This window comes from Kogia breviceps, chromosome 4 (genome assembly GCF_026419965.1).
Source record: "Kogia breviceps isolate mKogBre1 chromosome 4, mKogBre1 haplotype 1, whole genome shotgun sequence".
Classification (NCBI taxonomy): domain Eukaryota; kingdom Metazoa; phylum Chordata; class Mammalia; order Artiodactyla; family Physeteridae; genus Kogia; species Kogia breviceps.
In genome coordinates, this window is record NC_081313.1 from 42,437,136 (window position 1) to 42,463,645 (window position 26,510).

Here is a 26,510-nt window from a genome sequence, read left to right on the forward strand (position 1 = left end):
TACTTCAGTATGTTGTGTCTTCATTTTCAGTAATCTCAAAGTACTTTTCTAATTTTTCTTGTGATTTCTTTCTTGACTCATTAGTTATTTAGGAGTATGCCGTTCCCAAATTTCTTTCTGTTATGGATTTCTAACTTCCCTGTGGTCAAAGAACATACTTGGTATGATTTCAGTCCTTTCAAATTTATTGACTTGTTCAGTGACTCAGCATATGGTCTATTTTGGTAAATGTTTCATGTGCATTTGAAAAGAATGTGCATTCTGCTGTTGTTTGAGAGAAGACTTTTATAAATGTCAGTTAGATCGGGCTTCCCTGGTGGCTCAGTGGTTGAGAGTCCGCCTGCCGATTCAGGGGACATGGGTTCGTGCCCCGGTCTGGGAAGATCTCACATGACACAGAGTGGCTAGGCCTGTGAGCCACGGCCGCTGAGCCTGCACGTCGGAGCCTGTGCTCCGCAACGGGAGAGGCCACAACAGTGAGAGGCCCGCGTACCGCAAAAAAAAAAAAAAAAAAAAAAAAAGTCAGCTCAAGTAGGCTGATAGTGTTTTTCATGTTTTCTATATCCTTACTTATTTTCTATTTGTTCTATCAATTATTAAGGGAGGGGTGATGAAATCTCTAATTATAATTGTGGATTTGTTTACTTCTTGCAGTTTTGACAGTTGCTGTTTCATTTACTTGGAAACTCTGTCACTTGGTACATACATGTTTAGGATTATTATGTCTTCTTGATGAATTGATCCTTAAAGATCATCATATAATGTTCCTTGTTATCTTTGGCAGTACTCCTTGTTCTGAAGTCTACTTTGATATTAAAACAGCCTCTCTTGGGGCTTCCCTCATGGCGCAGTGGTTAAAAATCCGCCTGCCGATGCAGGGGACATGGGTTCGATCCCTGGTCAGGGAAGACCCCACATGCTGTGGAGCAATTAAGCTGGTGTGCCACAACTACAACTAGTGAAGCCTGTGTGCCTAGAGCCCGTGCTCTGAAACAAGAGAAGAAGCCGCAATGAGAAGCCCATGCACTGCAACAAAGAGTAGCCCCTGCTCGCCACAACTAGAGAAAGCCAGTGCGCAGCAATGAAGACCCAACACAGCCAAAAATAAATAAATACAAAACAAACAAACAAACAAACCCCCAGCCTCTCCACCTTTCTTATGTTTAGTGTCTGCATGGTATAACTTTAAAGTAAATTTCTTGTAGACAGCACATAGTTACGTTTTGTTTTTTAATCAGACTGACAATCTCTGTCTTTTAGTTGTAGTCTTTAGACCATTTTTAATGTAATTATTTATACTACTCGGATTGAATCTATTATCTTTCTGTTTGCTATCTATTTGTCCCATATATTCTCCTTTCCTTTTTCCTGTCTTCTTTTATATTACTTGGGTATTTTTAAAGATCTTATCACCACTATTTGCTATTATCTATACATCTTTTTTTTTTTTTAGTGACTGCTCTACAGTAAACTATGGTCTATGGGTGAAATCTAGACCACTGTCTGTTTTTGTAAATAAAATTTGCTTGCAACACAGTCACCGCCCACTTGTTTACATATTATTGTTACTTTCATGGCACAATAGCAGAGCTGGGTCATTGTAACCACATGGCCCACAAGGCCTAAAATATTTACCACCTGAACCTTTACAGAAAAGTTTGCAGACAACTGTTTTGTGGTTTAAATTTAAAAATAAATATCTGGTAACAAAAGTCAAATCCTCAGGTAATTACTCACATTGTTTTCTTGGTTCTTGTTGTTCTTCAAGAGGGTGATAATACAATTATGAATAAAGAAAGCAAGGGTAAGCACCCCAGTCAGCTGTGGAAACTGAAATCTTATCTCTAGGAGAAAAAGGGGGAAAAAAAAACACATTAGAACTGACAGTTGGAAAATGAATATTAGTAGCTGAAAGTGGATTACTAAAAATCAGTTGTCTCTGTTTGGTCCAGGGAATAAGAATACTAAAATGTCTTCACAAAATTCTTCAAGGCTAACATTATACTAACAAATACTTGAAAAGGGAAAGAAAAGGAATCAAGAAATGACTACTTTGTGAATACCCTGAGAAAACCATAATTCAAAAAGAGTCATGTACCACAATGTTCATTGCAGCTCTATTTACAATAGCCAGGACAAGGAAGCAACCTAAGTGTCCATCGACAGATGAGTGGATAAAGAAGATGTGGCACATATATACAATGGAATATTACTCAGCCATAAAAAGAAACAAAATTGAGTTATTTGCAGGGAGGTGGATGGACCTAGAATCTGTCATACAGAATGAAGTAAGTCAGAAAGAGAAAAACAAATACCTTATGCTAACATATATATATGGTATCTAAAAAAAGAAAAAAAAAAAGTGGTTCTGAAGAACCTAGGGACAGGACCAGAATAAAGACGAAGATGTAGAGAATGGACTTGAGGACACGGGAGTGGGAAGGGTAAGCTGGGATGAAATGAGAGAGTGGTATGGACATATATACACTACCAAATGTAAAGTAGACAGCTAGTGGGAAGCAGCCACATAGCACCGGGAGGTCAGCTTGGTGCTTTGTGACCACCTAGAGGGGTGGGATATGGAGGGTGGGAGGGAGATGCAAGAGGGAGGAGATATGGGGATATATGTATATGTATAGCTGACTCACTTTGTTATAAAACAGAAACTAACAAATCATTGTAAAACAATTATACTCTAATAAAGGTGTTAAAAAAACTAAAAAAAAAAGGGCTTCCCTGGTGGCGCAGTGGTTGCAAGTCCACCTGCCGATGCAGGGGACATGGGTTCATGCCCCAGTCTGGGAAGATCCCACATGCCATGGAGCGGATGGGCCCGTGAGCCAGGGCCTCTGAGCCTGTGCATCTGGAGCCTGTGCTCCACGACGGGAGAGGCCACAGCAGTGACAGGTCCGTGTACCACAAAAAAAAAAAAAAAAAAAAAAAAAAAAAGGGCAGAAGACCTGAATATACATTTTTCCAAAGAAGATACAAGATGGCCAACAGGCACATGAAAAGATGATCCACATTGTTAATCATCAGAAAAGTGCAAATCAAAACCACAATGAGATACCACCTCACATCTCACACAAAATGGCTATCATCAAAAAATCTATAAATAACAAATGTTGGCAAGGATGTGGAGAAAAGAGAACCCTAGTACACTGTTGGTGGGAATGTAAATTTGTGCAGTCAATGGAAAACTAAAAAATAGAACTACTGTATGATCCAGCAATTCCACTGCTGGGTATTTATCTGTAGAAAATGAAAACACTAATTTGAAAAGATAATGCACCCCAATGTTCATAGCAGCATTATTTACAATAGCTAAGATATAGAAACAATCTAAGTGTCCATCAACAGATGAATGGATAAAGACGGTATGGTATATATACGTATAATGGAACATTAATCAGCCATTAAAAAAAGAATGAAATTCTGCCATTTGAAGCAACGTGGATGAACCTAGAGAGTATTTTGCTTAGTGAAATAAGTCAGAGAAAGACAAATAGTATATGTTATCACTTATACATGGACTCTAAAAGATAAAACGAATGAATAGAACAAAACAGAAACAGACTTACAGATATAAAGAACAAACTAGTGGTGAACCAGTGGGTAGAAGAAAGGGAGGAAGGGCTAGATAGGGGTATGGGATTGAGAGATACAAAGTACTATGTATAAAATAAATAAGCAATGAGGATATATTGTACAGCACAGGGAAATATAATCATTATTTTGTAATGGAGTACAAATATCACTACACTGTACACCTGAAACTAATATAATATTGTAAATCAACTATACCTCAATAAAAAAAATTTCAGGTGTCTGACTGAATTTGTCTGACTCTAAAGTCCTTCCTCTTCTATTACTTGAATTTGCCAGAAAAATACTTAGAAAAGTAATCAGGGAAGGGAGAATTTGTCATTTAACATTCTTCAATGGCTAATCTAAAATGCATTGCTTAAAAATACTGGAAATAATTTAAATGTCTACATAGAGGGGAATGGCTAAACTATGATGCAGTGGCTCAGTGGTACATATTATGCAAGAATTATGTTCCAGAGAAAGATTTTATGCTACAGCAAATGTTCATAAGTCAAATAGCATGTATAATACAATTTTACTTTTATTTTAAAGTGTTTATGTGAAAAAAAAATGACTGTAGAGATAGCCACAAAGTCTAAATAGTGGTTATCTCTGGTTAATGGAATTTATTGTAAATTAATCACTTACCTATATTCTCTAAATTTTCTATAATAAACACAATAAACATAAAGTTACTTTGAAATAAGAATAATAAAATAACACTTTAAAAGCACTGCCAATTTTTGTCTTTAAGGTTTGCTAATATAAAAATGAAAAAATTTCTTTCATGTAGAAAAAGACCATGATTTACTCAAAAACAGTGCTGCATCTAGGCAAAGGAGGTGGCAAAGTGGAGGACAACCCATCACAAGTGATTCCTTAGTGTAAAAAGTAGAAATGAAAAAAAAGCCCCCTGGCTTTTTACCATAATATTTTAGGAAAGGAAGTGAGAACAACTACAAATCAAGCAGTAGCTCTAAAAGAAATCAGGAAGTAAGATAAAAAAAAATTACGTATTTTTGTTTTATATCAAGTTTTTTGTCTGCTAGCTTTCATCTGAATTTTTATCTGTGGAAGCAATTCAAAATGTATTTTTCTTAGGAAAAGTCTCTCCTTCTGTCTATAATCTTTTAAAATTTTACATGTCAGCAACAAAGTAAAATGTGGGGGCAATTCCCACTTGTTTTTTGAAAAACTCTTAAATTGGGAATAGAAGCATACTTTTTTTTTTGACATTCTGCAAAGTGTAAAGGGTCTTTTTAAAATTATGTGTTACATAGGCAAAATTATTTAAATCAATAAACTTTTAAGGAATTTCACATGTTCTGATTCTTTCCACAGCCAATCACCTTAGTTCCTCCAAAGTCATAATCTTCAAGATAAGATAGCCCTTTCAAAAAGAAGTTTTACTCAATCCACAGTTATCATGTCAGTCAATCCACAATTCTTTCAGTTGGGCTTCTTTGATCCAGTGGAATATGGATACACTTCAAAATTTCCCACCTGTAATCTCTGGGATCCAATTTCCTCAAGCAATTTACTTTAGGATCATGTTTAGGGTCAGGAGATGGATCTGCCTGGTTCTGAATTTTAGGCACCCTCTAAACATGCATTAAGTTCAAATCATATTCACTCCTAAGCTATCACACCCTAGAACAGTACAGATCATTGGGATATGCCAATACCTAAGATAAAAAAAGAGTTTGACTGTTAGGTTTTTCAGTTTATTTAGCAGCTCTGTCTTGTAGTTCTTTCCCACCGATCTAATACATAGTTCTATGAGTAAAGGAAACCACATAGTTACTCTATGAAGTGCTTCCAATGATATAGTTTTATAGAAAAAGCCCCATCGGGATAGACCTCAACAGGAGGATACTTTCTCAACAAGGAAAAGAATGATCACTTCAGATCAACAGTTAGCATTATATTTATATAATTATATAGAGCCCCAAATTTGGGGGAAGATGATAAAATTATTATTTATACATGACAGGCCTAACTCAAGAAATAAAAAAATCTCAAATAAATGGTCTAATTTTACACTTAAAGAAACTAGAAAAAGAAGAACAAATGAATCCCAAAGTTAATAGAAGGAAGAGCAATAAAGATCAGCGTGGAAATAAATGAAATAGAGACTAAAAAGACAATAGAAAAGATCAATGAAACTAAGAGCTGGCTTTTTTTGAAAGATAAAACAGACAAACCTTTAGTTAGATTAACCAAGAAAAAAAGAGAGAACTAAAATAAATAAAACTATAAATGAAAGAGGAGACATCACAACTGATACAACAGAAATATTACAAAGGATCGTGAGGCTACTATGAACAATTACATACCAACAAATTGGACAATCTGGAAGAGCTGGATAAATTCGTAGAAACATACAACCTACCAAGACTGAATCATGAAAAAACAGAAAATCTGAACAGACCAGAGATCGAATCAGTAATCAAAAACCTCCCAACAAACAAAAGTCCAGGACCAGATGGCTTCACTGTGAATTCCACCAAACATTCAAGAATTAATAGCAATCCTTCTCAAACTCTTCCAAAAAATAAAAGAGGAATGAACACTTCCAAACTCATTTTACAAAGCCAGAATTACTCTGATACCAAGGCCAGACAAAGACACACAAGAAAAGAAAATTATAGGCCAATGTCCCTGATGAACACAGATACAAAAATTCTCAACAAAGTATCAGCAACCCAAATTAAACAATACATTAGGACTTCCCTGGTGACACAGTGGTTAAGAATCCACCTGCCAAAGCAGGGGACATAGGTCCAAGCCCTGGTCCAGGAAGACCCCACATGCCGTGGAGCAACTAAGCCCATGCGCCACCACTACTGAGCCTGCGCTGCGCTCTAGAGCCCGCCAGCCACAACTACTGAAGCCCGCGTGCCTAGAGCCCATGCTCTGCAACAAGAGAAGCCACCTCAATGAGAAGTCCGCACACCACAACGAAGAGTAGCTCCTGCTCACCACAACTAGAGAAAGCCTGTGCGCAGCAACAAAGACCCAACGCAGCAAAAAATAAATAAATAAAATAAATAAATTTAAAAAATACATTAAAAGGATTACACACCATTATCAAGTGAGATTTATTCCAGGGATGCAAGTATGGTTCAGCATGTACAAATCAATCAATGTGATACAACCACATTAACAAAATGAACAATAAAAATCATATGATCATCTCAATGATACAGAAAAAGCATTTTACAATATTCAACATCAATTTAAAATAAAAACTCTCAACAAACTGGGTATGGACAGAATGTATCTCAACATAATAAAGGCCATATATGACAAACCCACAGCTAACATCATATTCAATGGTGAAAAGCTAAAAACTTTTCCTCCAAGATCAGGAACAAGACAAGGATGCCCACTCTTGCCATTTTTATTCAACACAGTATTGTAACTCCTAGCCAGAGCAATTAGGCAAGAAAAGAAATAAAAGCCATCCAAATTTGAATGGGAGAAATAAAACTGCCTCTATCCATGAAGGATATAATACTATATATGGAAAACACTAAGGATGCCACCAAAAAACTGTTAGAACTAATAGTCAAATTCAGAAAACTTGTGGGGTACAATTTCAACATACAAAAACCTGTTGTGTTTCTGTACACTAATAACAAACTATGAGAAAGAGAAATTAAGAAAACAATCCCATTACAGTTGCATCAAAAAGAATAAAATACCTAGAAATAAATTTAACCAAGGAGTTGAAAGACCTATAAACTAAAATCTATAAGACAATGATGAAAGAAAGTCACAAATGGAAAGTTATTCCATGCTCATGAATTGGAAGAATCAATATTGTTAAAATATCCATACTACCCAAAGCAATCTATAGGTTCAATGCAATCCGTATCAAAATTCCAATGGCATTTTTCACAGGAATAGAACAAACATTCCTAAAATGTGTACTGAAACATAAAAGACCCCAAACAGCCAAAGCAATCTTGGGAAAGAAGTACAAAGCTGGAGGCATCACACTTCCTGATTTTAAACTCTAATACAAGATACAGTAATCAAAACAGTATGGTACTGGCAAAGAACAGACATATAGATCAATGGAACAGAGTGCCCAGAAATAAACCCACACATATACAGTCAATTAATTTATGACAAAGGAGTCAAGAATACACAATGGGGAAAGGACAGTTTCTTCAATAAATGGTGTTGGAAAAACTGGGAGACACATGCAAAAGAATGAAACTGGGCCCCTATCTTAGACCATATATAAAAATCAACTGTAAATGGATTAAAGGCTTTAATGTAAGACCTGAAACCATAAAACTCCTAGAAGGAAACATGGGGGGAGGGTAAGCTCCTTGACATTGGTCTTGGCAGTGATTTTTTGATTTGATACCAAAAGCAAAGGCAACAAAGGCAAAAATAAACAAATGGGACTACATCGAACTAAAAGGCTTCTGCACAGTAAAGGAAACCATTAATGAACAGGCAACCTACAAAATGGGAGAAAATGTTTGCAAATCATATATTGGATAAGGAGTTAATAACCAAAATATATAAACAACTTATATAACTCAATAGCAAGAAAACAAATAATTCAATTAAAAAATGGGCAGATGGGGGCTTCCCTGGTGGCGCAGTGGTTGAGAATCCGCCTGCCAATGCAGGAGACACGGGTTCATGCCCTGGTCCGGGAAGATCCCACATGCAGCGGAGCAACTAAGCCCGTGAGCCATGGCCGCTAGGCCTGCGCGTCTGGAGCCTGTGCTCCGCAACGGGAGAGGCCACAACAGTGAGAGGCCCGCATACCGAAAAAAAAAAAAAAAAAAAAAGGCAGAGGACTAAATACGAGCATACCTTGGAGATGTTTTGGGTTTGGTTACAGATCACCGCAATAAAGTAAATATTACAATAAAGGAAGTCACATGAATTTTTTGGTTTCCCAGTGCATATAAAAGTTATGTTTACAATATATTTAGTATATTAAGTGTGCAATAGCATTATGTCTAAAAAAATATACCTTAATTAAAAATACTTTATTGCTAAAAAATGTCAAAAATCATAGATCACCATAACAAATATAATAATAATGAAAAAGTCTGAAAATTGTGAGAACTTCTAAAATGTGACCCAGAGATATGAAGTGAGCCAATGCTATTGGAAAACTGGTGCTGAAAGACTTGCTCAAAGCAGGGTTGCCACAAACCTTCAATTTGCAAGAAAACGCAGTATCTGTGAAGTGCAATAAATCAAAGTGCAATAAAATGAGGTATGCCTATAGGCCATTATCCAAAGAAGACATACAAATGGCCAACAGGTACATGTAAAGGTGATCAATATCACTAATTATCAGGGGCGCACAAATCAAAAACAATGATAGTGCTTGCTCTGGCAGCACATACACTAAAATTGGAACAATACAGGGGCTTCCCCAGTGGCGCAGTGGTTAAGAATCCGCTTGCCAATGCAGGGGACAGGGGTTCAATCCCTGGTCTGGGAAGATCCCACATGCTGCAGAGCAACTAAGCCTGTGTGCCACAACTACTGAGCCTGCGTTCTAGAGCCCGTGAGCCACAACTACTGAGCCTGAGTGCTGCAACTACTGAAGCCCGCATGCCTAGAGCCTGTGCTCCACAACAAGAGAAGCCACTGCAATGAAAAGCCTGCACACCGCAAAGAATAGTAGCCCCTGCTCGCCACAAATAAAGAAAGCCCATGCGCAGCAACCAAGGCCCAACACAGCCAAAAAAAAAGAAAAAGAAAAAGAAAAAGAAAAAGAAAACTGGAACAATACAGAAAATATGAGCATGGCCCCTGCACAGGATGACACACAATTCATGAAGCATTCCATATTTTTGCAGTAGCCTGTAATAAACCATAATGGAAAAGAATATGAAAAATAAATATGTGCATGTGTGTGTGTAACTGAATCACTTTACTATATACCAGAAACTGACACAGCACTGTAAAACAACTATACTACAATAAAAAATTAAAAACAAAACCAAAACACAATGATATATCACACCTGTTAGAATGGCTATCATCAAAAAGATAAGAGATAACAAGTGTTCTTAAGTATGTGGAGAAAAGTGAACCCTGGTGTATTGTTGGTGGGAACGGAAATTGGTGCAGCCACTATGGAGAATGGGATGGTGGTTGCTCAAAAATTTTTAAATAGAAATGCCATATGACCCAGCAATCCCACTTCTGGGTATATATCCAAAGGACTATCTTGAAGAGACATCTGCACTATGTTCACAGCAGCATTATTTACAATAGCCAGTATACAGAAACAACCTGTAAGTCCATCAACAGATGAATGGATTAAGATGTGGTAAACATATATAATGAAATATTATTCAGCCACGAGAAAGAAGGAAATCTTGCCATTTGTGACATGGATGGACCTTGAGGGCATTATGCTAAGTGAAATAAGTCAGACAGAAAAAAACAAATAGTGTATGATATCATTTATATGTGGAATCTAAAAAAGCTAAATTCATAGAAACAGAAACCAGAATCCTGGTTATCAGAGGCTGGGGAGGTAGGGGAAGTGGGGAGATGTTGGTCAAAGAGTACAAACTTCCAGTTATAAAATGAATAAGTTCTGGGGATACAATATACAGCATCATGATTATAGTTAATAATACTGCATTACTTGAAAGTTGCTAAGAAAGTAAATCTTAAATGTTCTCACGACAAAAAAGAAATGGAAATTATGTGATGGAGATGTTATCTAGTGCTATGGTGGTAATCGTTTTGCAATATATAAGTGCATCAAATAAACATGTTGTACACCTTAAACTGACACAGTGTTATATGTTAATTATATCTCAGTAAAGCTGGGGGAAAAAAGAGTTCAAAGTAAAGGAGCTAGAGAGAAAATTTTATATAAATAAATAAATATATATATGAAATCAACTTTCTTATATACCTATAATTGGTTAGAAGATACAGAAAAATTAAAGCATTCCATTCACAATAATAAAATAAGCAGACATATTGTTAAATATTGTTAAAGGTATTCCTAGGCCATAACTAGGAATAACATTAATATTAACATGACAAATTTATATTAAAATATTATAAAACTTCACTGTGGCAGCCATGTAAATGTACTACTCCGATATCCAAGTGAGAACCTGATGCAAGGCATGCAGTAAGCTGATAAACTCCAGCTGCAGCCTCTTTGGGCTGCGCCGACCTAATCAAGAAGTCACACTTTCTCTGGGCAGCTCCTACCCAACGACTGAGCAAAGCAGAGTACTCGGGCCTGACCACTTTTGCCCAACCCTAGACTCCTCTGCAGGCAGTCTATGACAGAGCTTCACACTGGGTTGGCTAGGACTTTCTTAATCTATTCCTACCCCATCCTCCTTCTTTCCTTTTCTCCTTTTGTAGATCTGAGCTACAATGTGGTCTGATGTAGCTACCTACTCCTGCTCGCCCTCCTCTCTTTCACAAATGCTCCCCTGGAAACTTCTTGTACTTCTAACTCGATTTTGATGGCTGCTTACTGATATTGGAAGTTGTCTAAGAAAGCAGACAGTGAGATGGGATTTGGGCATGGGATCAGTCATCACCCATCTCTGAATTACCATGTCAGCAATGCTTTAGCGATATCCCAAGGTTCTAACAGTGTTTTCACTATCATTGCTTTTCTACAGATTCTGTTGATTCAAAGAGGCTACAGCACCTCTGACCTTAACTTACCTTTTATGAGGGTGGTATCTGACTGTAGCAGCTCCATTATGAATCCTATTTTTAGGCAGGGAATTATAGGACTACTCTTCCTCTACCCTATTGACCTAGCGACACAGAAGCCTAACTCTTAGTTCAGCCAATCCCAAATAAGGGAGAAGGAGGGTCTCATAGCCAACCAGAGAGTTATTTCTAGCTTAAAATAGAAGACTCTTCATGATCTGGCCTTTGCCTCTTTATCCGTGTCTCCTTTTACTTCACCAATAAGTATTATTTCACTTCAGCCATCCAAATTCTTGTAATTTCCTAAATGGGTCATGGTATCTCAGGCCTTAACTGTTTCTTAAACATACTGATCCCTTGACCTGGCATAAACCCATTCCTCCAATTCTTCATTTAAAGAACTCCTTTTGGCCTTAAAATACTCTTATTTAGAACACATCTCTGATTCCTAATTCTTATTTATATGCAATTCCTCTATACTACTATGTCTCTTGTGTATCTTCATACTGTGATCATTAATTCACAAAGCAGTCTTACAGCTCAACTTCAAGCTCCTGGATGGCAGTGGGCCATGTCTTTTTGGACAACGCATGACACATAATCAGTGGCGTTCATTTATTTATTTTCATAATAAAGGACTCTTGGCGACGAAAGTGGTCAACATTCTACTTGAAACGGTTCTTCAGAATGATTTTGCTTTTTGCTAAGATTTACTAGTTTTTGATAAGCTCTTTTCTTTTTTTTTTTTTTTTTTTTGCGGTATGCGGGCCTCTCACTGTTGTGGCCTCTCCCGTTGCGGAGCACAGGCTCCGGACGCGCAGGCCTAGCGGCCATGGCTCACGGGCTTAGTTACTCCGCGGCATGTGGGATCTTCCCGGACCAGGGCACGAACCCGTGTCTCCTGCATCGGCAGGCGGATTCTCAACCACTGCGCCACCAGGGAAGCCCCAGCTCTTTTCAATTTAGCTGATCTTTCCTGTCTTTTGCAGCACTCAACATCTATTACTTCTAAGATGCCTCGTGAAGCAACTTGTTAGTTGACTCTTCTCTAATTAAGGCAGGTGATACCACTGTTGTTTCTAACTTGTCAAATTAGAGTGAATATCCAGCTTTTTCCAATTAAACAACAAAAACTCTGAGTAAATTTCTTGAAAACCTAAGATTATCTTTAACAGCTCTATCGAGATATAATTTACATACTTTTCACCCGTTTAAAGTGTACAGTTAAAAGTTTTTAGAATATTCCCAGAGTTGTACAACCATCACCACAATACCTTACTCCTTTCAATTGCCAAATAATATTCCATTGTATGGATATACCACATTTACTTATCCATTCATCAGTGATAGATATTTGGATTGTTTCCACCTTTTGACTACTATCAATACTGCTGCTGTGAACATTCGTGTACAAGTTTTGGTATGAAAAGTATGTCTTTTAAAGAACCCAGACATTTATACCATGATCAATGTGTAGTAAATTAAAGAAGACAGATTCCTTCACAAAGTGGTTTTAAAGAAGCCCCAAGCCTCCAATCATTCTCAAACTGCCTACTTTATTCCTTTGAGAAGTCATATCAAGAAAGGAAGTAAGAAGAGAGGGAGAAGGTAATTGAATACATAAGACAGGTACTTAGAAAGTAAAAAGAACTCCTATAAATCAATTATGAAAAAAATAGAAAATGGGCAAAAGACTTGAAAAGGCACTTGACAAAAGAGGAAATCCAAATTGGCAATGAACATATAAAAAGGTGTTAACTTCATTAGCCATCAGGGAAATGCAAATTAAAAGCGCAATACCACTACACACCCACCAGCAAGGATAGATGAAAAAGAAAACAGAAGTGTTGATTGATAAAGACATGGAACAACTAGTACACTCAAACACTGCTGGTATGAACGTAAATTGGTACAACCATTTTGGAAAGCTGACTGGCAGTATCTGCAAAAGTAGAATATATGCATACCCTTTGACCTACCAATTCCACTCCTAGGTTTATACTCAAGAGAAAGCAGGCATATATGTTCACCAAAAGATATGTAAGAGAATGAAACGTGCTACAATAAACATAATGGTCGAAAATTGGAGACTACTCAAACGTCACTTAATAGGAAAAAGATAAATTGTGGTATAGTTATAAAATGAAATACTAATGAGAATGAATAAACTACAAATACACACAACAATATGGCTCAATATCACAATATAATGTTGACTGGAAGAAGCCAGACACAAAAGAATACATACTGTATATTCCAATTATATTCTGTCAAAAAACAGAGAAAATTAATCTTTGGGGTTAGAAGTTAGAACAGGTGGTTATCTCTGCAGGGAGACACCAATTGGTAGGGAGAATGAGAGGGACTTCTGGGGTGCTAGTAATTTCTGGTTTTGATCTGGGTGCTGGTTATCTGGTTTGTTCAGTTTGTGAAAATTTTGTGAGACTTTACTAACTGAAAATACCTTTGGCCTCACCATTCAGCATATATGCTTTTCACTTAACCTGTTTTCAGAGGCTTATTCCTACCCTTTTGCTGTATTTGGCAAACCCGAGTCCAGAGAGTATCTGATTTAGTTTCTTCCATCTCTTGCTAGGTTGAAGAGGGAAAGGGCATGGATTATAGCTAATTATTCCTGATATAAACCTTCAAGGAATTCTCCCATTTTAAGCCCTTCTCCTTACCCTTGCTTTCAGAGTTAACCAAATTTCTCCAAATACTCAGGCTTTCAAGAATTGTGTAGTTCAAACTGGCCTCCTCTCTACAGGTACTTACATTTCAGCTTTCTCTGCTTTGCTGTCAGTTACCAACCATGTATCAGTTTTCGAGCTTCTAAAAATCTGTTGCTCTCTCTCATTTGCTATTGTCTTTTCTATAGTCTCTTTGTGTTTGTTTTTTACATTTATTTTTTTTAATGTAAATGTTTTAATGGGATTTAGAAAGTAGTGGATATAAACACATTTACTCTTAATAATTATTTATTGAGCACTCATTATAAGCCAGAAGTATTATAGGCCTTGGAGACACAATAGTAATAGAGAAGTATAAAAAACCAAAAAAACATTTCTTTTCTCAGAGAGCTAACATTCTAGTTAAGGGAGACAGATACACAGGTAAAAAAAAATAATACAGGTATTTATTACCATCTGAACTTTCACTACTGGAATTCAAGAACCAAACAGATTTGGAAACAGTTCTAGGTAAGTCTCTTGTTATCTTAACGTCTGCTACTTTTTATCTGAAACTCAGGAGCTAAGCTGATTAGGATAACAGATATGCCTCAATATTCCAACTAGTCAGAATCAAGAACTTAATAGATTTAGATGACCAGGGATACTTGCATATAAGATTTGGTAGTGATGAGGGCTCTAAAGAAAATAAGGAACAAGAAGGAGGTGTGAGAATGGGCAGGAAGTCAGGGAAGACCTCTCTAACAATACCAACCATGTAGATACCTGAGAAAAAGACAACAACATTTCATGTACAGGGAATCCTAAGTGCAAAGATTCTGAGCTAGGAGTGTGCTTGGAATTTCTGTGGAACAGCAAGGAAGACAGTGTGGTTGGAGTGGAGTGAATGAGTGGGAAAGTAATAGGGGATGAAATAAAAGAGGAAGCCAGGAGTCAGATCATATAAGGGCCTGTGGACTATGATAAAGACGTGCCTTTATTCTGAATGAGTTGGGAAACCATTAGAGGCTTTTGAAGGTTGTTTCAAAAACACCACTCCATCTGCTAGGTGTAGAACAGACTATGGAGAAGGAGACAAAGTGGAAACAGTGAGACTAGTTATGAGGCTACTGCAATAATCTGGCTGAGAGATTAGGAGCTTAACATAATTCTTTTTGGTGGAAATGGTAAGAAGTAGTCAGATTCTCAATTTATTTTACAAGTAGAAAATAGATTGTGCAGATATGGGGGGTGGAAAGAAAGAACAGTCAAGTATGACTCCAAAGTGTTTGGCCTGATCAAGTGGTAAATTGGAGCTACCATTTTCTGAGAATGAGAAGCCTGGGAGAAGAGCAGGTTAAGCAGGCTGTTGGGAGGGGGTGGATGAGGAAGAAAACAAGTATTTGATTTTTGTAAATTAAGTATACAAAATGGACATCCAAGTGGAGATGTAGAAGGGGCAGGTAGATATATGAGTATGGATTTCAGTGGAGAGATCTGGGCCAGATAAAAAAAATTGGGACTAGTCACCATATAGTGTGGTGGCAAGATGACATTATTTAAGGAATAAAGGTAGAGAGAAGAGGGGTTTGTGTACTAAACCCTGGATGACTCTATCATTTAGAGGTCAGAGATATGAGAAGGAACAGTTATGTAGAAGAATCAAGAGAGAATAGGGTTTTAGAAGTTAAATAAAGAAAGTATTTTAAGATGGAAGGAGTGAACACATGTGCTCCACGCTGCTGACAGGGTGAGTAAGAAGAGGTGTGAGATTTGGTCACTGAGTTTGGAAGGATGCAGTCATTGGTCATCAGTCAGTGGAGAGACTGGAGCAAAAGTCTAACAAAAGTGAGTTCAAGGCAAGATGGAAGGAGAAGTGGAGACAGTGAGCAGTTACCACTCTTACAAAGAGTTTTTCTTTAAACAATAGCTAGAGGGGAATGTGGGATCATATGAGTTTTTGTTTTTAGATTGGGAAATAGGCGTGTATACTGGAAGGAATAGTTCAGTAGGAAAAATCTGATGATACATTATTAAAAAAGAAAGAATAACTGCAAAAGTGAAGTCCCTGAGGAGGCAGGAAAGGATAGGATGAAATACATGAGAAGGTTTTTCTCATTATTTTTCCAATTACCTGGGAAGAGGGTGATGGGATCTACCAAACTGAAAAATAACTTTTTAGAAACAAGAGTACATAAAGATTCAATTAGAACTAGAAGTTTATGAGAATTCTTCATCAGGACGGTAAAGATTCATACCCTCCAATTCTCTGATTTTTAATTAGCCTTAACTGAAAAAGATTTATGACATATTTTCTTTCTTAAGAAATTCTTCAATCACAATAATTTCAGGACCACAAGTATTTGCATGAACCTCTTTTAGTCCTCATGATTCTCCCCTCATATCATTTAGAAATGAAGTAAAGTGAAATAAATGGCTTGATATCTATTTAGGTATATTCCCTTTTCTATCTTTATCTTTTAAATAACTATGTATACTCTCCATTTCTCCCATACTTATCTCTAATGTCCTATCATTAGCAGAAATGTTCATCACTAAGCCTCAATATAAATCAATATGGATGTACTTTTAGAAAATAATATCCTAGACTATTTTTATTAATCAATGGAAGAACTAGCTTAAAGTTGCCATTCTCATCACTGTCCAATTTTAAATACAATCTGTGAGAGAAGACGCCTTGCAAGCCCCAGTACTTCCTTTATCCTGAATTTACACTGACTTTTTAGTCTTTGTGGGCTTCTAATAGAAATTTAAAAAATCAAAGCTGATGTAGCCAGATGATCTGAAAACAAGTAACCATGATAACATAAATAACACCTTCCAATGACCACCAACTCAGCACACCTGGAAAACTCAGCAATGTTATAACAAAAGAAACAAGAGGTTGTAGACAACTATATTTGCAGGCTTTAGAGACTAACACCAGAAACTGAATAGAGATTTGAATTCTAGACTGCCAGAACCAACAGTTGAAGACTGGAAAGAAAGCAGTCTTTCCAAACCAACAACAGAATTTTGTACTACTCTCCCCTTATTATTCGTTTTTAAGATACGAGTGTAATAGTTACTTCCATTTTCTAGTCTGTCTCCTCATTTAGCATTATCCATTCATTGCTTCATGGTGCTTCTATCATGTTCAAAATCCTCTAAATTTGGGTGGAACTTAAGAAATTTCCAAGTTATAGCCATGTGGAAAAAAAAAGGTGGGAAAGAACACTTAATAATCACCATCCTAATTAGCCTGAAAAACAGAAACATTAAAAGAAAAAAACCCGTAAGGGGAACAATGATGTTAATTACCAGTATTATCCACATATATTTATCACTGACTATGTTCTAAGTCTCTGAAATTCTAAGGGTACGTTTCCTCAGAGACAGTCTAGAGAATGAGTTCTTGATTTTTCAATTGCATTGTGACTTTAACTCCCAAGTAGAAATGACAAAGGGTACTGGTTATCCCTAACTGCAAGAAAACCACAGTAATTTCAACTGTACTCCTGTTTTTAGCTTAACAGCATTAATAAAACTGTTCATCATAAAATCTACCATACTTGTTTTATAGTAACAATAGTTAACTGAAGACCACATTATTGTAATTTATTAATTTTTTACTTGGGACAAATAGCTCACCTGGGACAAAAAATTCTGTTGGCATAAACCAATGAAACTCCAAATGAAATCCCAAGCGAATAGCCTTCAAGGTGACAAGAAAAATCAAGTAGAGAACGGACACTGTGCCTGTAAGGAAAAATTCAGAAACCATTTATAAACTTTGTTTTACAGACTATTTCAAAATCAAGTTTTGTTTCTACATTCTCAGCATTGTTTGGAAAATTATTACCTTTGTTGTTTATGCCCACTAAAAGCCAGGTAAGATCTAAAGAACAGAAACAAGCTATGTGAGCTATCAAAAAACTAAGCAAAAAACTATGTAGTAGGCCTAAGAAGAATTTATGAGCTGAGTTTAGTGGAAGATACATGCAGAGAGTCCATGATAAAATTGTAAGGTTACATAGGAGAGAAAAAACAACCTGAAGCTGACTCTTATTCTTTGTATTGAAAGTATTAGAGGGGAATTCCCTGGCGGTCCAGTGGTTAGCACTTCTTGCTTTCACTGCTGAGAGCACAGGTTCAATTGCTGGTTGGGGAACTTCAAGATCCCACAAGCTGTGTGGCGTGGCCAAAAACTAAAGAAATGAATAAAAAATTTTCAAATGAAAAGGAACAGGTAAAATTAACTAAAAAAAAAGTATTAGAGACAGTCAATAAGTTGGAAAAGTCTGTCAAAATATTTAATGTAAGAAAGAAAAGAAAGTAGTAAATGTGGATCATAAACTTATTTGAGAAAGGCAATAAGCTACATAATCCATAAACAATCTGATCTACTATCTAGATGAAGTTTTGATTGAGCAGTACTACTTGCTAGATGGAAAGATTCCAGATTCCATTCACTGTGTAAAGTAAATGCCCACTTTATGCAGGGTAAAGTGGGCATTCAGAATTTCAGGATTTTTTAGTAGTCTAGATGTTAGAGGATTTAAGGAATTAAGTCCAGTCATTATGGAGTAGAGTCAAGAAATCCAGAAAGGTTTCTAGAGGAATTAGATTCTAATTTCTCTATAGAAGCTATATGTAGTTTTGAAAGGGAAAGTACCAAGAAAAAGGGCAAAAGAAAAATATCCTTAAGGAGGTAGAGAATAATTAACCTGGTTAGAAGCCTAGTGATTGTTTTGCCCAACTGAGCAAATTCTTCTATAAGTTTACATGATAACTTTTAAAGATCTGTTCCATGGGAAAGTAGGCAAGCAAATCAGGAAACCACAAATGAGCTATATAAGCTCTACTGTGGGTTTGGAGGTTAGCAGATTCAGATAGGATGAATACAAGAGGCTAAAGCTTATATAACCACAACTCTTCCTTCATTTTCTGTGTGTGTCTGTGGTAGTCAGTCTTACAGTGAATCCTGTTGTGAGGCAGAGGTATAGAGAAATATCCTTACCTCCTCCTTTGGTCTTCTGAAAACCCAAAGCCACCTCCTTGATGTGATGAGTAATTTATTTATTTCATACTCTAGGCCGCCTACCAAGAGGTCAGAACTATAGGGAGAAGGTAAAATCCTATTATCTATTTAGGTTATCAATTCTTTATGAATGATATCCTTGTCTTCAGTTAACCAGATCTGAGCTTTCATAGGGGTTCCTTTTCTAAAACAGGTCTCACAAAAGTAAGTCTGTTCCTTTAAGGAGGCAATAGTGTTCTGAGAAAGAAAAAGCACAGAGGAAGAGAGGAGAAGCAGAATAAACCTAAGGAGCTTCAGCTAGAGAACAATATCCCAGGTTGAAAGTCAAGTGATAATTTTGTGCTATACTCTTAAATAGATACTGTAGGAAAAAATTATTCCATAACCTCCCTTAGTAAGTTCTAATATTTCCAACCCTTAGAATTGAGAATTCCTAAAATATCCACTTTGGATCTCTCCTGCTGAAATCTTAGTCTACTTCCTCTAGCTGTTCTCTTAGAGGAAATCAGGAATAGTTGTTCAGTAAGGATAGAATGGAAACCCCAGCAACTCATCCTTTTTTAAAATTTGGTTGAACCAGGTCTTAGCTGTGGGAGTTGGGCTCCTTAGCTGCAGCTTGAGGGTTCCTTAGTTGTGGCATGCAAACTCTCAGTTGCAGCATGCATGTGGGATCTAGTTCCCTGAGCAGGGAACAAACCCAGGCCCCTTGCACTGGGAGCACAGAGTCTTATCCACTGTGCCACCAGGTAAATGCTTTTTTTTTTTTTTTTTTTTTTTTTTTTTAAATGCACCCAGCAAGTCATCTGAAAAAGGGACTTGGACTTGAAATGGTCATCTATATTTTCTTTTTTTTCTTTAAGATTTTTTTTTTTTTTGATATGGACCGTTTTTAAAGTCTTTATTGAATTTGTTACAATACTGCCTCTGTTTTATGTTTTGGTGTTTTGGCTGCGAGGCATGTGGGATCTTAGCTCCCCCACCAGGGACTGAACCTGCTCCCCCTGCACTGGAAGGTGAAGTCTTAACCACTGGACTGCCAGGGAAAAGCCCATCTATATTTTTCTCTCTTCCAAACTCCATAAAGAAAACCAAAAAGCAGGGTAACATATGCATGAACAAATTAAATATAGATGAGCAGGCCTGGAAGGTAACTATTGATATTTCCCCAGTCAGACCATACTTCCACAGAATCCAGCATGTATCCTACTACAAAGAGGCTCTATGACACAGTGCCTTGGCTTACCTAGGATATTAAATTTTGAAAAAAATGAAGGAGATTTGAAATTAAGCAGTGGCAGGAGGAGCCCTATGAGGTAAAAGGGCACTGTCCCGGACTTATTCCACCACTTTTCAAACTGCTGGAGTCCCGAGTCATTGGTGTAGAAAATCATAGAGCCATTGTCAGGATGGTCACCACTCCTGGCACTTGGACAAATCACTGCAATAGGGAAGCAACAGATTAGAGAAGGCAACGAAGAACAGAAAATGACTACCCCCAAGACTGACACTTGTTCTGCCAACCTCAATTTTTACCATGAATGCTAAGTTTCTTCTTTATGGAAAAACATAGAGGGTTATATTTAGATATATTAGGAACCTTTTAAATTTATTTTTATTATTTATTTTTATTGAAGTATAGTTGATTTACACTGTTGTGTTAGTTTCAGGTATACAACAATGCAATTCAGTTATTTATATATTTATATATTCTTTTTCAGATTCTTTTCCATAATAGGTTATTACAAGATATTGAGGGCTTCCCTGGTGGCGCAGTGGTTGAGAGTCCGCCTGCCGATGCAGGGGACGCGGGTTCGTGCCCTGGTCCGGGAGGATCCCACATGCCGCGGAGCATCTAAGCCCGTGAGCCATGGCCGCTGAGCCTGTGCGTCCGGAGCCTGTGCTCCGCAGCGGGAGAGGCCACAACAGTGAGAGGCCCGCATACCGCAAAAAAAAAAAAAAAAAAAAAAAAAAAAAAAAAAAAAAAAGATATTGAATACAGTTCCCTGTGCTATACAGTAGGTCCTTGTTATCTATTTTATATATAGTTATATTAGAAACCTTTTACCTATAAATAATTAAAGGTAGGAGAATGTTAGAAAATTTTGAGATATAGCCTTAATTTCTACTGGAAATTATAAAATTATCCTACCAAATATCCTTTGGTCCCATTGCTAGAGAGAAAATACTGGGTTGGATGATATTTGATCCTATTTATATAATAATATAAGAAATATCATACAGGTAATTGTTCACTGTGCTAATAACCCACACAAAGGCCAAAGAACAGGTTTCTTCTAACAATAAACAAAATCTCTGGGTTTGGAATAAAAAGTGGACACCATCAAAATATCTGCCTTGGTACTGCCAAAATCTAATTATTGCTTATAGCTTAAGAATCTTGAATTCCAGCAATCCAGAGTAACTGTCCTGGACATTTATCACACCTTGTAGCAGCTTAAGAGCCCAGACGATATCCAGAGAACTGGGAAGCGAGTAAAACGTATTTTTCCTAACACTGATCTTCTGTTAGCAGAGAGAATACAAATCATTCTCACTGTGTTTCTCATTTCATAATAGTACTTTTTCTAATAATCAGCTCTTTGTAAAGAATGTTTAATGCTAGTGAAAAATGCTGACAAACGATTTTATTCTCTATCCGTTATTTCGCATACCACAAAGCCGAACAATTTTCTTTCACCTTCTTTCTTAGCACTTTAACATGCACGTTTTTCTTCTATGCTCTGGAGAGAAGTAAATTAACTTGAATTTTTGTGCTAGTAACTGTGCTAATAATTACAGTGGTAAAGAGCACAGGCTATGGAAGTATATTGACTGAATAAAGAATCTCGACTCTGTCACTTAATAGTTATGTAACCTTGGGCAAGTCACTAACTTCTCTGTACCTTGGTTTCTGCACAGAAAATGAGAGAAAAGATCTACCTTATGGAGTTGCTGTAAAATATTTAGAACAATGCCTGCACACAGTAAGTATCCAATAAATGTCAGCTGTAATTTTTAATATTAACTGAGACGGATTGTTTCATATTCTATTTAATACACTGTTCAAAATAAACCAAAGAATCAAGAAGTGCTACTATCAACATATCACTATGCAAACTAAACTGACTTTGCTGATGGTGCTCTCCAAATTATCACTGTAATTGTGATATTTATAACTCAACAATGAACTCTAGTGAAGAAATCCTATTAGGTATTAATAAACTAGTTTTATCAATTGATATCAGAATAGCTATAGTAAAATGAATTTCTCTTTTAAGACAAGTACGTTACTTGGTCTTTTGAAAATTCTGAGGTAAGGAACAGGGTGCAAAAGATATATGTTTTAATTATACAAAAATACTTTAGTATAATTACTGAAAAGTATATATGTGTGTGTTCACAGAAATAAAAGCTGATACTTCACTCATTTTCTAGTGTTAACAAATGACAGGTTAATTAGTTTAATCAAGTGGTAAAATAAGGCACTGAATAGAAAACATGGGAATGTATGCTTTATGAGAGGAGAAACTCTTGTCTGTCCATTATATCCCAGAGCCTAGAACAGTTCCTCACAGGTAATAGGCTTAATAAATATGCATTGAATGAATTGTCCTCTTAGTGATCAATGTGTACCTCCATCAAAATGCTACGAATTCAGTATCTCTGAAACTTAAACACATAAAAGCTTTAGGTGATGTTAGTTACACGGTTAACCAGGTTATGTTAGCTTTTCTATTCACTTTTCCTATGACTGCCATACTGGATAAACCCATAGGCCGCAAATATTTATTTTTAATAAATTAATTAAAGGAAACTTTTCTAAGAAATTAAGGGTTTTTTTTGACAAATCTTTATTTTTCTGTATTTACTAACCTTGGTTCATTATTAGGAAATTTAGGCCACAGATTTGTATATCTTAAATATTACTAACTAAAACAATAAATGTCTAAAACTAAGTTAACAAACTGAGAACTATGGTTCTAGACTTCTAAAACAATTAGCAATGATACAGGTTCTTCAAAATGTATATTGATCATAGGCAAATATGGATACTATAGATGTGAGCTATAACTGTGAATTGAATAATATGAACTAAATATTGTTTAGCTCACATTAACACAAAATTTTGTGGAGTTTTGGTTTTTATTTTAAACATACTGACTACCAACAATTTAATAGTGGCTTACTTAACATAATGATTTTATGCTGGTCATTTACTTAAAATAAAGTTATAGGTTCTACCTTAAATCATTTCTGAAGCGAGGTGAGGAATAAAGAAACAAGCCAAACTTTCAATTCCAAACTACTTACCAGGGTTGCTATCGTTGGTGCTCAGTATAGCATCTGTGTCATTAATGTGATGAATAAAGTCTAAAAATTAAGGTGAAAATATAGTTTAATACTGAATGAAAGATGCTAAATCAATCACCCTCTAAAGTCTTTTACCTATAAAAATCTTTTAAGATCTACTGTGTGGTAATATTACCTAGTACACTGAACAAAAGCTACTTCACTGTTAACATAGCTTTACCTTCTTCAGCTTTCTCTACTTACAGGAACAATGTCATTGGTGTCACAGTCCCACTGTGTTTTACATGACTGAAGATTTTTTTAAAAAGCTACCCACAAAGCTGAATTTAGTTAAAAGCCCTGGAATAAAGACAGTGTGCACAATTTTTTTACCTATACGGACACTAATTTATATAAGTATAGTTACATCTTATATAATAAAGTTCTAAAGTCTGCAAAAGGGGTAAAGCCAGTACTCATAACAGCTGAGTTTATCTGAAAAATCACTTAAAGTTTTTACAAAGTACAGGACATGCTATTATAAACTGAAGGCTATATAGTAATTACTGCTCACAAGCACCATTAAGTAATACTAAAAGAAGTAGCAAAACAAAAAGCTAATGCAGATACCTGAGCATTCATGTCATTCTACAGTGAATGAGAGAATGGGTAAAGAATATGTTTTTACTTGCCTGAGGAATTTACTTTATTCTGTTTGATGTTAACCTTTTATAACTTTAGTAAGCATTAATAAAAGTAATGTAAAACTTAAAAATAGGATGGCAAAAAATGCTGGAGTAAGTTAAATTGTGAATTATTCATCTCCATTGTATTTTAAATATATGAATTATATTGTAAGTTATATAAAAGTATGTTAAATATGTGAATTATTCATCTCCATTGTAAAGTAAGTTAAATATGTGAATTATTCATCTCCATTGTACGCCTCTCAAGATAGAATGAAAGAAGTAGTCTAGTACTCTAGGTTTTTACAGTTATCTCCAGGGCTTATTAGTGATTTAAGATTGGAAGTTATGAATCTTTAAGGAATTCCTGGTGCCAAAGACTTACATAACGCTAGTAAAACCTTGATACCAAGTATACTGAGTTGGATAGTATTCTCCCCAAATCCATGTCCACCAGGAAACTTAGAATGTGACCGTATTTGGAAACAGACTCTATGTAGAGATAATCAAGTTAACATTAGGTTATACTGGATTAGCGCAGGCCCTAAATTTAGTGACTGATGTCTTTAATAAGAACAGGAAATTTTGGACACAGAGACACTGAGGGGAGATGGCCATGTGAAGGCAGAAGCCGAAATTGGAGTGATATACCTACAACTCAAGGAATACCAAAGACTGCCAGCAATAGATCATCAGAAACTAGAAAGAGGCAAGAAAGGCTTCTTCCCTAAAGGCTTCAGAGGGAGCAGAGAGCCCTACAGATATTTTGATTTTGGACTTCTAGTTTCCAGGACTGTGGGAGAGAACAAATTTCTCTTGTTTTAAGCCAGTTTATGGTAATTTGTTACAGCAGCCCTAATACATCAAGGCTCAATGAGGACAGTATGAGAAAGAAGAACTCTAGGCCACTATATCTTATGAAGAGACACAAAAGTTCTAAATAAAATATTACTCCCACTCCTCCCAAAAGTAAACTGAATCTAGTAAGAAAATTTAAAATATACATCATGACTTACAAACTAATTTAAGTTTGTCCCAGATATAAGTATGATTTAAATATTATAAAATGTATTCACTTAATTATCCATATTAACAATTTAAAGAAGAAAAGCTTTATAATCATTTCAAGAGATGTAGATTAAGTATTTATTAAAATGCAACACACATTAACAAAAATGATTAAGAAAACAATAGGCTAGAACATCTCTGAATTACTAAGGGGTACAACCCTTTGATCCTACAACTAATGCAATATGTAATGGTAAAACATTAGAAAGATTTCCTCAGGAACAATATAAGGATGTCTACCAGCACTGCATCCACACAACTTTAGAGTTTAAAAAAAGATAAATATACCGATTTGTGTATATGTGTAAACATATATACATGTGTGTGCATGTGCCTGTGTATATATGTATGTACATATTAAATATAAATGTATGCATATAGATATGAATCATTCAAAAAATAATAACTAGAGAGAAAGAACTTTTCACTATTCATGGATGACATAACTACCTAAGTAGAAAATCGAAAGTGAATCTACAAAATTATAAGCAATAAGAGTTCAACACATTTACTAGAGTCAAGATAAATATTAAAAAATTAATTAGGTTTTATTATAACAGTAACAAATAATCTAAATTTTTTATAATTAAAAACTATATCACAAGAAGCAAGAAAAACTGCAATTCTGCAGCCTGTGGAAGGAAAACCACATTCATAGAAAAGACAGACAAATGAAAAGGCAGAGGACTATGTACCAGATGAAGCAATAAGAAAAACCCTCAGAAAAACAACTAAATGAAGTGGAGATAGGCAACCTTCCAGAAAAAGAATTCAGAGTAATGATACTGAAGATGATCCAGGAGCTGGGAAAAAGAATGGAGGCAAAGATCGAGAAGATGCAAGAAATGATTAACAAAGACCTAGAAGAACTGAAGAACAAACACCTAAAAGAATTAAAGAACAAACAGATGAACAATACAATAACTGAAATGAAAAATATACTAGAAGGAATCAATAGCAGAATAACTGAGGCAGAAGAATGGATAAGTGACCGGGAAGAGAGAATGGTGAAATTCACTGCCGTGGAAGAGAATGAAGAAAAAAGAATGAAAAGAAATGAAGACAGCCTAAGAAACCCCTGGGACAACATTAAACCCAACAACATTCACATTATAGGGGTCCCAGAAGAAGAAGAAAGAGAGAAAGGACCCGAGAAAATATTTGAAGAGAGTATAGTCGAAAACTTCCCTAACATGGGAAGGGAAATAGCCCCCAAGTCCAGGAAGTGCAAAGAGTCCCAGACAGGATAACCCCAAGGAGAAACACTCCAAGACACATAGTAATCAAATTGACAAAAATTAAAGACAAAGAAAAATTATTTAAAGCAACTAGGGAAAAATGACACATAACATACAAGGGAACCCCCATGTTAACAGCTGATTTCTCAGCAGAAACTCTACCAGCTAGAATGGAGTGGCATGTTGTATTTAAAGTGATGAAAGGGAAAAACCTACAACCAAGATTACTCTACCCAGG

The 26,510-nt window shown here is 36.1% G+C and overlaps 1 protein-coding gene, 1 non-coding gene and 1 pseudogene across 13 annotated transcripts in view; 1 reads left to right on the plus strand and 2 right to left on the minus strand.

Annotated features, from left to right (window-relative positions):
- The window catches only part of SLC38A9 (solute carrier family 38 member 9), a 97,682-nt gene that overhangs the window by 16,827 nt on the left and 54,345 nt on the right, over positions 1-26,510 (minus strand). For 11 of the 12 annotated variants that reach the window (XR_010840139.1, XR_010840138.1, XM_067030977.1 and 8 more), the window contains 4 exons: positions 23,302-23,361; positions 20,234-20,428; positions 17,601-17,708; positions 1,738-1,844 (listed from right to left, as the gene is read on the minus strand). Coding sequence is in view for 10 of the 12 variants with exons in the window: in XM_067030977.1 (XP_066887078.1) it covers positions 1,738-1,844; positions 17,601-17,708; positions 20,234-20,428; positions 23,302-23,361 (470 nt within the window). In the remaining 2 variants the exon portion in view is untranslated. The remainder of the gene's footprint in view (positions 1-1,737; positions 1,845-17,600; positions 17,709-20,233; positions 20,429-23,301; positions 23,362-26,510) is intronic. The other variant, XM_067030983.1, reaches the window with a different exon arrangement.
- On the minus strand, positions 5,324-5,454 carry LOC131756503 (small nucleolar RNA SNORA18). The gene has a single exon (XR_009335677.1). It is a non-coding gene; the product is annotated as a small nucleolar RNA SNORA18 (small nucleolar RNA).
- On the plus strand, positions 9,346-9,430 carry LOC131756476 (U6 spliceosomal RNA; annotated as a pseudogene).